Source organism: Eschscholzia californica, unplaced genomic scaffold (genome assembly GCF_041429995.1).
Source record: "Eschscholzia californica isolate CP2 unplaced genomic scaffold, dmEscCali1.0.p SCAF_6, whole genome shotgun sequence".
NCBI lineage: Eukaryota > Viridiplantae > Streptophyta > Magnoliopsida > Ranunculales > Papaveraceae > Eschscholzia > Eschscholzia californica.
Window position 1 is genome coordinate 30,708,963 of NW_028238483.1, and position 14,494 is coordinate 30,723,456.

General features: G+C 34.1%; 1 protein-coding gene and 1 long non-coding RNA gene across 2 annotated transcripts; one reads left to right on the forward strand and one right to left on the reverse strand.

Moving 5' to 3' along the window:
* Positions 1 to 624: 624 nt before the first annotated feature.
* Positions 625 to 3,462, forward strand: LOC147533462 (uncharacterized). The gene is made up of 5 exons (XR_015228258.1): positions 625 to 1,005; positions 1,094 to 1,157; positions 1,461 to 2,228; positions 2,323 to 2,454; positions 3,054 to 3,462. It is a non-coding gene; the product is annotated as an uncharacterized LOC147533462 (long non-coding RNA).
* A 2,444-nt stretch (positions 3,463 to 5,906) lies between these two features.
* Positions 5,907 to 9,594, reverse strand: LOC147533463 (amino acid permease 6-like). The gene is made up of 7 exons (XM_086649156.1): positions 8,970 to 9,594; positions 8,638 to 8,871; positions 8,453 to 8,546; positions 8,127 to 8,341; positions 7,472 to 7,617; positions 6,756 to 6,983; positions 5,907 to 6,674 (listed from the first exon to the last, which is right to left on the reverse strand). The coding sequence occupies exons 1-7, from the start codon at positions 9,091 to 9,093 to the stop codon at positions 6,255 to 6,257; spliced, it is 1,461 nt and encodes a 486-aa protein (XP_086505282.1). The 5' UTR covers positions 9,094 to 9,594; the 3' UTR covers positions 5,907 to 6,254.
* Between the last annotated feature and the right edge of the window lie 4,900 nt (positions 9,595 to 14,494).

Here is a 14,494-nt window from a genome sequence, read left to right on the forward strand (position 1 = left end):
TGGTTTTTTTTTTCCTTCTTTTTCCCATTTCTTTCATCTAGTAGGCGTTTTAAAAAATATAAATCTAAGTGTTTAAAAAAAAAAAGTCCAACAATACATAAACACATATGTCAAAATCTTGATTCGAAAGCCAACATAATCAAAAAATCACTTAGACTCTACACTACACTATCTACAAAGAAATTTTATTTTTATCATTTTGATCGTAATGTTTTTTATTGTACAAAAGGTCCAAAATCAAACTTGGCCCAGGTCCCTCAAATTGGCAGCCACGAGTCCACGACTCTGCCTAAGTGATAGATACAGAGGAGAGATAATGGAAGATGATAGTGAAAGATAAAGGGAAGAGAAACAGAAAAAGTTGTTAATAATAATTGTCCAACTACCCTCTTTTCGACATTAGAGTAGTGGCAAAGAAACATAAAGTGAAGGAGATCGACGGATGACTTAAATGAGAGAAAAACAAATTACAGGAAGCAAATATAACAAAACAGGGAAGGTTAGTGCTGACTAGGACAAAATAAATGCTCCATTTTGCTGATTAGGATCCTCATAGACGCCACATGTATTAAGTAAAAGTTTTTAATAGAGACCAAATCCAACCATCTGTTTTGGGCCTGATTTAATCTCAGCCACATGATCTTTATTCCCTCTTTCTCTCATTAAACAAGTTATAGCCTTTACTTCAGCTATGGTGAAGATAGCAGTTATATTAGGGTTCTTCCGTTCATTTTCGGCAGCCATAAATTTCAACTCTTCCTCTCTTCAATCCGTCTATTACAGTACCATCCGTCTCTCTCTCTTGAAATTTATAAAATATTTATGATGAATATGGTTAGCCTCTATCATGAGGATATCAGTTACAGACTCAGATCGCATCTTTAGCGATTTCATTTAATCTCCCCCCGATTTCAGTTTCCAAATGAATCGTCAATTTCTTGAACCTCTTTATAAAATTCAGCCCTTCTCCATTCACTACCATAGTACCATGTCCATGGCTCTAAAGTAAGTTTGATTCTTTGATTTAACCACTGAATTATGTACTTAATTTTGTTGATCTGAATCTCTTTAATTATCCTCAATTTGGTCACAGTTGCAAAATACAATTGATTTCGGAGTTCGTTCACTTTTCCTTCCTGCTCGAACTTATTTTGGAGGTATCTAATACTACATATTTTGTGATTAATTTTCATTAGTTTTTTGCCTGCTTTATACCTTCTCAATAACGGTTTGAGGTTAGTGACATGGGGTTTCTCCTTTGCTTCTTCATAAAATAGCCTTTTAACTTTTAAATTTGCACATAAAGTGTCTGTAAAAATGCTCATAAGAACATAAATCCTCCTTAATTGGAAACTTCGATAAACTTTTGCCGTTTATATTTATCATGCCCTATCTCTTTCGAGATCCTGGCTGTTTTGAATCATTATTTGCATTTCACTTTTACATGTTTTTTTTTCTAGGCCATTTACATCATTCTAACATGGGGTGAGTTTTTGTTCAATGTGGGAAAAGGAAGTTCATTTGGCACAATGTCTATGTTATGGGCGATGTCAATAATCGATGTATTGTGATCAATTCGTTAGAAACAACATTGGAAAGAGATCAACTATAGTATATGTGGTCTTTATAAAGCTACGGTGGAGAGGGAAGATGAATTAGAAATGAAAGCTTTAACTTCTTTATGTATTGCTGAAAACCCATGTAATTATGGGTTTAATCGATTGGAGATCCTTAGAAAGAAATATGTAGAAAAAAGTGTTGGGGTTTTCCAAGTGCAGGACTTTTGTGATGGATGTACATAGTTCTAAGGATCCGAAATTTGTGTAGTCTATTTTGCGTGTCATACTCCTCGAGTCTTTGTTAGTTCATGTAATCTATCAAGGGATGAATATGAAGGCAGACAGTTAAGTAGGTAAATGGAAACGTCTTGTCCTGAGTTTTTTTTTCTTACATTATCTCAAGAAAGTGATTTGAGTAGAACCATTTCTTTTGAGTGTGATTCTTCTTATTTTATACCACAAAAAAAAAAAACGTACTTTTGCAACTTTGTTGGGTGTAATAGTAGACTGTGATGTTAGCTTTTGTGATTTGAATTTATAGATATGCTGCTTAAGAATCAGAAATTGTGGAAAATAGGATTAATAATCTCTTTAGTGGGATTATTAGTAATGAAAAATTAGAACCCTGATCTTCATATGTGATAAAGGAGCTCTACATTGGTAGCTTAGGTTTGTTGTTTTGAAAGTTTTATTCTCTTTGTATTAATCAACAAAGTACTATTTTATTAGCTTACTCTTTTGCTATTCTATCAAACTTGTACAGGTTGGTATTCAATTTTCATTAGGATCAAATAACAATCGATTGGGTCAAATTGGTGCACTAGCGTATCCACTTCAAAAAGGGTCATAACAAAAGCCACGTATCTCTGACTTGGGTAGTTGGGTATTCGACTGAGTGAGTGGTAGCTACGAGCATATCCCCTTAATGTAACCAAACCAAATGATGAATAATTGTCTATACTCATGTAACATCTTTGAAAAAAAATGTCACATAAATAGATCATATGGTTAAGGTCTAAGAAAGGTCTGAGTATTGTAATCTTCGACTGGTGTGTAGCCTTGTTGCAGCTATACTCTCACACTGATTAACAGTTTACTATATTACTCAGTATTAGTTCGAAAACCCTTTTGATTAAAGGAAGAGAGGTTAGCTCATTATCTTGGGCATGAAGAAGAGTTGGATTAGGTGCCAGCTTTCGTCGAAATAGAGCATTTACTCAAGTTGGGTAAAATACAGGTTGCTATGGGAGGACTTGAAGTTCAGACAAATTTATGAGGGTGGCCATCAAGAATTTGTAGTTGAGTGAAAGTCATTGAGGATTTTTCCTCTCCCCATGTAGCTATTGGATTGAATTGCAGATTGGAAATATTGTTAAAAAAAATTGCACATTGGGAAGCTATTCTACTTTGATTGCAGCTCTTGAAATTATGAAATCCATAAATGTTACAACTTTGTGTACTGATCAATCTGATTTTTGTTCAAATTCTAAACAGGTCCTTAGAAGTGTTGGATTACATATTACACACCCAATGGCACCCAACCGTTTCTGGTCTCCTGTTAGGACGTAATGATCTTCTAATAATCTATCATGTTATATCAATGGATTTGTTCTTGGGGTGATCATATGAGATCGGGTCGATCTTCGTTGAAGATTATCATCTTTACGGGCAAAATTTGTTTATGCGATAGTTTAATCTAGCTTTTGCTGCTAAGTTATCTACCAACTGATATGTTTTGAGATATTGCTTTTACTATGTCTGCTGATATTTTTTACTCATTTTGAGAACTTGTTCTTAGCTTAATGTTGTAATTTTGTTTAGTGTTTGAGTGTTTTCTATATCTTTCACATAACGTCTTGTAAATTTTTTGGTTTCACTAAGAAATTACAAATTTGTATTTCAACTTCGAATTTCAACTTCAAATTTAACGCATACATGCATTGCATTCAATCAAATTAACCGTGCCCTATGGGCACGGGTTATACCTAGTAAAATAAAATAAAGGGTTATTTCCCTAATGGCCCCCTACTTTGTGACCAGCTTCCCGCCTGGCCCCCTACTTTACGAGAAATACCCATATGGCCCCCTTCAGTTATAACACCGTTACTCTCTCTCTTCACAATCTTTTCTCTCTCCTCCAGCATGTTTTCTCTCTCTGCCACCTCGTTAAAACAAGCCACATCATCGTCTTCACCGACGGGTCGCCGGCCGGCCAAATTCCGGCCGGCGACCTTCAAACTTTTTTTTTCTCTCTCTTCTCTCTCTCTCTAAAAAAGAAATTTTTTTTTTTTTTAGATTCTCTCCTCTCCCTCTCTCTAAACTCCGGCGAAGGGGGTTTCCCTTCGCCGGAGTAGGTCGAAATCGACAGTTCGCGACCTTGAACAGCTCTGTTCAAGGTCATTTCGCGACCTTGAACAGATTGTTCAAGGTCGACTTCGACCTTGAACAGATCTGTTCAAGGTCATTTCGCGACCTTGAACAGATTGTTCAAGGTCACTTCGACCTACTCCGGCGAAGGGAAACCCCCTTCGCCGGAGTTTAGAGAGAGAGAGAGAGAGTAGAGAATCCAAAAAAAAATTTTTTTTTTTAGAGAGAGAGAAAAAAAAAAAGTTTGAAGGTCGCCGGCCGGCGACCCGTCGATGAAGACGATGATGTGCCTTGTTTTAGCGAGGTGGCAGAGAGATAAAACATGCTGGAGGAGAGAGAAAAGATTGTGAAGAGAGAGAGTAACGGTGTTATAACGGAAGGGGGCCATATGGGTATTTCTCGTAAAGTAGGGGGCCAGGCGGGAAGCTGGTCACAAAGTAGGGGGCCATTAGGGAAATAACCCTAAAATAAATAGCAAAATTCCAAATCAAACAGTAGAAGGATGAAGTTTGAAAAATTGGACACCCAAAAAACAAATGGGGACATAATTTGGGCCCAAAGTAGCCAATTAATGGCAAGATAAGGGTAGCAAAAAAATCATAATTCTAGAAATCAATGTTTTTTTATGAGTATCTAGAAATCAATGTTGATCTTCAAATCATCGAAGTAGAGGGAGAAAATGTTACTTCGCCACCACACCACGTGCACATGTTGTTAAAAGTTGACTGTGGTCCGTGTGGCCAGCATTTGCATCTCCTATGGCAACACTACTTTCTTCTGCATTGGGTGAGGTTCCAACGCCAGCACCACTGGTGTTTGTGTCTGAGGTGGCATGCCACACGAGACCCTTGTACAAGGGGTTCTCATTGTTAGTCGATTAATTAATAAATACGAAAATAGATAAAACAACGAGCACTAGGTCAGGTTCACCTTAATTGGGGTTTCCCTCAAACCGCGCAACACAGAGCTAGTTGCTCACTCGTAAGCATTTTCTACATTTCTAAAAGAAAATATGTCTAATCGTAAAAAAAAAAAAATTTACTTTCGTTTTGGGTCTCAATTTGTAATCAAATCGTCATTTTGGCCTAAGTAAGCGTCTGTCAGTTCGATTTGGTCATAAAGGACAAAAATAAAATTCTAACTTTTTCCGGAATGCCCTTAGAAACCATAATGGTATATTGTCCCAAAAACGTTAAAACATTTATATCCGCATCATCTCCCCTCTCCCTTCCACTTCATCACATATTTCCTCCACTTCACCCTTCTTCTCTGTTAGAAGGTCGGCGGCTGACACATTACGAAATGAACGAGCTTCAGCCACGGCTTTTATGTTACTGACTATGAGTTTCGCAGCTATTAGCCACCATTTGCTATGAATATTTTTTTTTTTCGTAGCAAATGATGACCAACATCTATAGATCATACTAGATTTCAGACCAATGTTTAAATTGTCATGAAAATCAGTATTATTTATTTTAATGATCCCCAAGATTAAAGATCCTTCTAATCTAAGGTTAACATTGAGATGGACTTTTGGACACTGATTAGCAAATAAGCCATTTTGAAACTTCCATTATGTACTTGCTGATATTGTTATGTTCTAATTTGCTCTATACAGATTATAGTTAGAAGGTAAAAGTATGAAAATAAAGAATCCAAGAAGGGCACTTGTAAAACAAATAAGTAAAAGAAATCAACTTCTGAACCATTATGTCTTAGTAGATATGGTTAAGATGTTAATTCTTTTTCCATATTACAACAAATTGTAAATCTTGGACCATAACCTATCCAAATTCACTAACAATTCTTGGTATGTTTATTTTTGATGACCTTAACCAACACTATACTTTCTTATTTATGTCTTTGTTTTAATTAAAGAACAAAAGGTTTGTTCAGTTTAAGTACATTGAAATAGTTCAAAAAAAAAAAAAAGTACATTGAAATTTAAGGAAAGTATTGATCATCTATTGGATCATGATATCACAAACATCACTTTGTTGTATTAGCATGGCGCTTTAACTACAATGGCAACATCAATCATGTAAGTTACACTCGATAACTACTATCGATGAAACTCGTAGAGCAATGGAGAAATCCAACCTCAAACCTAATTTTCCTCTCTTCTAGACTCTAATAATTAAACTCACCATAATTTGGTTCATTATGGAAGTTAATCTTATATTATTTCTACTGTTTCATCCAACAATACCCTTCTTATAAACTAAAAGAACACACAAGAAATACAAACATATCAAGTACATACATTTCTATATATATATATATATATATATATATATATATATATATATATATATATATAATCGAGATCTAAGTTTTGAAGGGCTTGAAGGATTTGACATCATAAATGAGGCCCTGAACCGAGCCCGCTAAAGCAACAATAGAGACGACGAGGCAAGCCCAGCTTAATATCTTCATCCACATCCATGTCCATGAAAATTTGGGCAACTTGGATTGAGCAATGTACATTTCAATAGGGAAATATACAGTTAATGGCCAAAATGAAGCAGCACCAAGCAGACCAACAAAGTCGTTGAAGAACGGAAATATCATAGCGACTAAGGCTGTTAATATAACGTATATAGTCCTCCATACTAGCCGAAATAAGTTCATATTATATTCGCCGCAAAATGGTATATTAAATGTGTATTCTGTCGATATGAATCCACTGTCTGGCCATTGATTGGCACTCCATTTCTCGAAAAATCCAAATATTGGTTGGCAAAATACCTAATATTTCAAAACAAATATGATCAAAATAAATTAAGATCGATTGAATTAAAGCATGATCGAGTGTGTTTCTGTATGTACCTGATAGGCACCAACAAGATGGATGACAATGCAAATATTAGCGAAGTCGATGAGCCAAAATGGTTCGTAGAAACCGAAACCTGTGAGAAAGTTACCGGGTGCATCGTTACCAAATGCCGCATACCCAACCAAACCACAGAGTACATAGAATAAGGTTGTAGTTGATACTCCAATGAGAGATGCCTTCTTCATTGCTACATTCTCTGGTGGACTTGATTTTAGTGTATCCTGCAATTAAAAATTACTATTAGTCAATTTATGAGACCATGGAGCGCAAATTTTAGTGTATCCTGAATATCACTATTTCGTTGTAACTAGGAAAACGATAAAAGACCTTACTTAGTTACTCCTACTATGAGGTAGGACACTTAATAAATATAAATAAAAATTCTATTCATCCCTCCACTTGGTTCCTCCTCCAGAACTCCGCGTGGTGTTCAGATAGTAGTAAGTAATTTGACTGTAAAGTAACCCCTTCATTAATCCTTTCTTTGACACTTCAATTACCAAGATGTCATCTCATCTGTTTTTCTCTCTCTCTGTGGCCCTAATATTTATTGTGCAACCTCAAATAAGAACTCCACGTTTATAAGCATGCATGCAAGAATCCATATCTTGCCCACACATAACCATATCTCATTCATTGCTCATTTACACTTTCAACTAGAATAATACTAGATATTTATAGAGAGATGATTAAGGAGGTTATTAATTACCTGAATCTCAACAAGGACAGTAGAATAAGCATAAGCAAAAGCAATATCTCCAATAGCCTGGAAGGTCCTCCATACTTTCTCTGTACTTGTAACATCCACTCCCACTGTCACTCCTGTTAAACTTGTCCTCACATCATGTCCTGGCTCTGTATTTATATTCAAATTTCAAAAAATATTAGGTCCACCCGTGTTACTTCATTTATTCATTTTTGTAATATTCCTAACCCAAGTGGCTCTCTAGAGGATTTATATATACAATACAAGGGCGACTAAGTTTTAATCTTTCAAGCGGGTTCGTAGAATTTTAGTCACAAACAAAACTCTGTACTCGTTGAGCTTAAATCTAAGTGACAATAATCTTAATACTGTATCAGCTAGAATTCTGATCGTCACTAGTGATATCAAAGTCGATAACATGTCAATTCTAAGGACAAAGGGACATAATAATCTCATATTTTCCTAGGGAAAGGGTCCACATAGGTTCGATTGAAAATTAGCGAAATGTCAGAGACTTTTTCGGTGGGTTCGTGGAGTTTTGCCAAAGTACCCGTGTTAGCTTGGGCATTGGTGACAAAAACATCTACAAGTGTTTGGGCTTGGGTTCTCATAGTTTTAGTTAGTGATTAAGGGGTTGTTTTAAGAGAAGATGAGGCACCTGCAACTTTGGCAATGGAGAGACCTAATCCAATTGAAGAATAAGTAAAAGACATAATAGCAGCAACAATGGAGAGCCAAGAGAGTTTGTCAAAATTGGGTATTTGAGATAGAAGAATTTGGATTACTGCAAATATTATCATGAATTGATAATTTGATGTATCACATTTCACATCATGACCATTCTTGTGGAAACAATTTGATCTTTTAACAGCCCTGATTCCATCATCAACAAAAACAGTAAAAAAAAAAAGTTAGAATTATAATAAAAAATTAGAATTAGATATTCAAGTTTAGATTTTTTAGGGTTTTGTTTTGATTTCTTACGCCATGCTAATAGATGCAGTAATGGTGTAACCTATTGTAACTCCAATAAGATTTCCATATTGAGCTAACCCACAAAGTGCAATTTTGTATCCTCCTGTTCAAAATCATAAACAAATAAAAAAACCCATTAAAGATATGAACAATTAGATTAGATTGATGAAGAATGTTGAGATTTTGATGAGTACCCAAGTTAGCTCTAACAACATCCATATAGGTATAATTTCTTTTTCCTGTAATATGATCAGGGGATCTATAACAATCGGCAAGAAGAGTTGAAGTGAACCAGGTAATGACAGAGAAAGCCATTAAAACAGCAGGACCAGCAACCCAACCTAACTGAGCTATTGCCCATGCTAATGAAAGTACACCTGATCCAATTACTGCTGTTATTATATGAGCACTTGCTGTTGTTACTGTCCCTGTTTTCAATCAAATCAAACAACATTTTAGTCTTTAGAGAGTGAAAAAACAGAGGATGAAGTTTAAAAACAGAGGAGGGAAATATATAAATGGGTACCAGTTCGTCTTTCACGGCCATCATCATCAAAATCCTTACGATAATCAGTTTGATTAAACATTTCTGGGTCATATTGATGAGTACCCATGAATGAGTTGCTCTTCTTCTGCAACTCAACTGCCATTTCTCTCTGTTTTCTCTCTTACTCTGTTTCTTCTTTCTTACTCTAAATAAGTTTTTGAGTTTTTGGGGTGTGAATTTTATGGTTGGAATGAAGGGAATTTATAATAAAATTTGACCCAAGACTGAACAGTGAAGATTAGATGGATAAAATTAAAGAAAGAGAGAGAAAGTGAAGTGGGAGCTCCTTATTTAGTGGCGATAAGAGACAAGTACATGTTTTATAAGTGGAGAGAGAGTGATTATAGGTGGGTAAGGAAAATTTAGAGTAGAAAGCAAGACAATAACAAAGATTTTTTATGGTATATATTAGGATTTTAGGTCATAAGTATATGCCCTAACTTAATAATTATTGTAGGAATCACACAATTGATGGTTGAGGTTTCAAGTTTTGTTAAACGGAACTTTTGTGATGAGTTTAGTCCATCCCTTCAAAAAGTGCAAACATCATGGTTGACTTGAATTTTTATCCTCTAATTCTTTTCTTTTTTTTCCATTTGTTGGTGGTCGTGATGGAATTTGTTTTCGTCGTCATAAGTCGGCAAATAATCAATCAATTTGTCTATGACACAAAAGTTTAGGGTTCATAATTTAGCACTAAATTCTGTTAAATAAACCCATAATGACAATGAGATGGTACACTTCCATAATTTATAGCCTATTTGGGCAGGCTAGTTAGGTGATTTTTCCTCCTCTCACTTCCATATATATGGGTGAGATGTGATAAAGTTTAGGGTTCCTTATTTAGCTCAAGGGTATTCTGATGCCTTTGATTCATATGAAATTTTGGAGTTTTGTACATAAATGAACTAAAACATTATTGACCCACCATACTTCTTTTTTTTTTTTTTTGATGAAGAGACCTACCATACTAAAGTATTATAAGTGTTGTTTTCAATACTTGGAAAGTTACGGGCCAAAAAATTTAGAAGTGGATTTTAACCCTTGAACCCATGGTCAGATCGTTTCACCCTGCTTAGAAGTGTGCACGAAAATATAACTATCCACCGTCGCCCTACCCGGCCCAAATTGCTCCTATAAGAGAAACCAACATTATTTTTCATGAGCATACATGAACTATGTGGTAAAAACATGTATAAATTTAAACCCAAATGTGAAGTCAAGATCATTTCAAATTCATAATGAGGACACTACTATATACTCCAAAAAGTCTTATTCAAATGGACATTTATTAATCTATTATATTGTTCAAAAGTACTTGGAATGCATTACAACCCACTACTGACTACTAAGCTTCCTAATTTATATAATAAAATTAAATCACTACTTTTTCTGTTTTCTAATTTGATTAAGAATGTAGTGAGTGAATCAGATACTTCTTTTTCTTTTTTCCTAAAAGTAGATGATTGTTCTGTTTCTTGAGAATTTTATATTTTGGTTTGGAGGTGCTTTAATATTACAAAAAAATTGAGGGGTTTGAATTTTCTTACATAATATTAAAATTGTTATGGTCTGCCATTTAGTTAGACATTAAGCAATTGAAAGATTATTATATTTTATCCTTACAAATTTCTAGTTTAAAGTGCTTTCTTTCTTCGATTTTGTACTCATAATTGGTCTTCCTAAAATGAAATTACACAATTCCGGTTTAATCATCAAAATAAACGAATATAAGTATGTTTTTGTATATCATGTATTTGAAAAAAAAATTTGAGTAGATATCTGTATTACTCTATGTTAGATCTTAGAAAACTTTTACGGTGATCAAATAACTGTTACTCAAAGTTAAAAAATTTCAACTAACATCTCCCTTAAAGCACAAATTACTAAAACCTTTTGCAATTTCAACTTCTAAATTTGTTCCACTACATCATACTAGACTCTACTTCCCTTTGGCCCTCAAGTTAAGGAAAGCCTTGTATTTATTGTTGTTAATGTTAAATTGGTGGGGTTCCAATGTTCCATTCATAATCTTTCAACAAAAAAAAAAAAAAAATGTTCCATTCATAAATTTAATTATATAAATTTGCTTTTTATATGGTCCATCTAAATATGAGTACTGTTTATAATGTTTTAGGTTTTCAATACGAGGGAAACAAACAAAATGAAGGAAACCCACTAGGGCAATTTGCATCATGCAATTCCAACATTCCTAAACCCTAGCTAACAGTATGGTTTGATGTTGTGAGTGCATTGTATGGACATTGACAACCCTAATATTGATTATGAGTCAACTCTTATAAGAACACAATGAAAGTGAGAGCAAGAGTAGTGCCTTAACCTTTTGGGAAAAGCCATTTCTTTCACAATAAATGGCTCACTTATTGATTTGGATTTTTCCACATTTGAGTTTGGTGACCAAGACATTGATTAGCTCGTTTTAATGCTAGAATGACGACGATATATTGTATAAAGAATTGTAGATGAATAATGAACAAGATAACATGTTCTTCAATTGTGACAGACTTAAAAGTTTTATGTCGCCTCTCATTATGCATGATTCGATGTAATTGGCGAGGAAGGAATTTGATTAGGATGGGAAGATGTATGAGTTTATGGACAAAGATATTTTCTCGTGTGCCCAGTCTTTTGCATTATATTTAAGAACTACATCACCACACTATCATTAAAATCACGTAGAATTCTAGCTACATTTTTCATTCGTACAAGAATTGGGCCTCAAATTCAACCTATACAAACTATGTAAAAAAACGCAACAACATTTACATGATACGCGAGTAGGCATGTCCTAAACTCACTCTTGGCCGAAAATAATGTACAACTTCAGTTGTGAAGTTTATGGAGAATGTTTTTTTTGGAAGAATTAAAATTTACAAGGCAAAGACACCCCAAAGGAGCTAGGGTCCCCCCAAGTTTTCAGCTCTCAATGGCAGACCTTGCCCACATTTTGATTAGGACTTTGTTTTTTCAGAGAAGAAACAAGGACCCATACTTGGGAGTTGGGGTAACCCATGCATTCTCTTCTCTTGGGATAACCCATGCATTCTCTTCTCTTGGGATTTCAAGTCATAAGGGGGGGTAGTGGAGCGGGACTTTCACAGACTTTCATAGACAAAATGTCCCGTAGACATTTCAAGACATTTCGGATGAGTTATTATAGACAACATTTGTTCATAGACATTTTCAAGACATTGAGAGTTTGTAGACAAAATGTCTTTATAGACATTTCAAGACATTTGATCCATAGACAAAATGTCCTGGGGACATTTTAAGATCTTGATTCCATTGACAAAATGTGTAATGCATATTATATTTGTGCTAATCAAAAATATATTTTTCGACTTTTGTAGACATCTGCGAATATTTGTGGACATTGATGGACATTTGGTAGACATTTATTATTTTAATATTATTATTATTATTTAATCACATGAAATAATATATTAATACTAACATTTCAAAAATATATTTTTCGACTTTCGTAAACATCTGTGAATATTTGTGGACATTGATGGACATTTGGTAGATATTTATTATTTTAATATTATTATTATTTTTTAATTACATGAAATAATATATTTATACTAACATTTCAAAAATATATTTTTCGACTTTCGTAGACATCTGTAAATATTGTGGACATTGATGGACATTTGGTAGACATTTACTATTTTAATATTATTATTATTGTTTAATCACATGAAATAATATGTTTATACTAACATTTCAAAAATATATTTTTCGACTTTCGTAAACATCTGTGAATATTTGTGGACATTGATGGACATTTGGTAGACATTTATTATTTTAATATTATTATTATTGTTTAATCACATGAAATAATATGTTTATACTAACATTTCAAAAATATATTTTTCGACTTTCGTAAACATCTGTGAATATTTGTGGACATTGATGGACATTTGGTAGACATTTATTATTTTAATATTATTATTATTGTTTAATCACATGAAATAATATATTTATACTAACATTTCAAAAATATATTTTTCGACTTTCGTAAACATCTGTGCATATTTGTGGACATTGATGGACATTTGGTAGACATTTAATTATTATTTTAATATTATTATTGTTGTTTGATCACATGATAGACTTCAAATGTCTCTTGTTTTTTGAAAGACATTTTGGCTTCCAAATTTGTCCCAAATCCTTCACAAATTCATCAAACTATGAAGTCCACCAAAGTCTGGGACATATTTTGTCTACAATCGAATGCCTCGGACTTTCATAGACTCTCAAATGTCTGGATTTGAATGCCTCAGACTTTCGTGGACTCTCAAATGTCTGGATTTGAATGCCTCAGACTTTCGTGGACTCTCAAATGTCTGGATTTGAATGCCTCAGACTTTCGCGGACTCTCAAGAGTCCGCGAAAGTCTTGCTCCACTACCCCCCCAAAACAGTACTAGTTCTCTCCCTACCCTAGCTACCCTTTTCTTAACAGAGTGACAGAGTTCATAAAACCAACCATTCTCTCTCTCCCTCTCTCCTTTAGGTTCTTCTCTTATAATGAATAGAAAAATGGATACTATTTTTGGGTCTATTTGTCTCTTTGTTGTCAAGTGCTCCTCAATGGACCACATCTGCACTAATTATCTAAGATGCTTTCAGTCATATTCAAATGGACCCAATCGATCTCACCCTCTCTTTGGGTCTTTGGGATTGGGCTGTTATATTCATTCTATGCTCTAAACCTCTATCTAAAGATGAATGAAGCATTTTCCTCTTTAGCAGATGAAGAGTCACCAAAAAAGTTAAGGAACACAAAAAGTACAGAATAGTAACAAAATTGATTTGGTAATTTGTAAATTTTCAGGTTAGTTAAATTAAAACTTAACTTTCTTTTAAAGTTCTTAGAGGAGGAGGAAAAAGGTTAGACCCTGTTTTAAGGGGATTGATTGAAGTTTATTAGTTAAGAGTTAATCATCTATATTTACTTGTACATAACTCAACACATAAACAAAATATTATTTATAACAAGAATTTGGTGCTTGAGTACAACCCTAATTTGGTAGACAATTAAAGTAATACTAACTCAATCATATACAAGTTTTATGTTAGACTTTTATTGGCTGCAAAGTAACATCAATGTGATTTTTTAAACCACCATTGTTGTATTTGAGTAAAAATGGAATACGTGCAATCCTTCCGTCCCACACAAGTAAAAAAAGATTACGTAGAGTTTCATTAATACAGAGGGGCCCAATAAATTAAACCGAACCATCTACTGTCAACTTTACTTATCAAAGGGAAAGTTGTTAATAGCTTTACATATTCAACCGAAATATACCTTGCTTACGTTATTACAATGTTTATACTCTTTTCTTCTGTAACCAAGCTCTCACTAGCGTCGATTTTTCTTTTTCTGTAATTGTTGGCATGACCTTTTAGACGATGAAGAACCTAAGTATTTAGGATCCGACCATGTTCTTTGGTGGAAAACAATCATATGTGAATAAT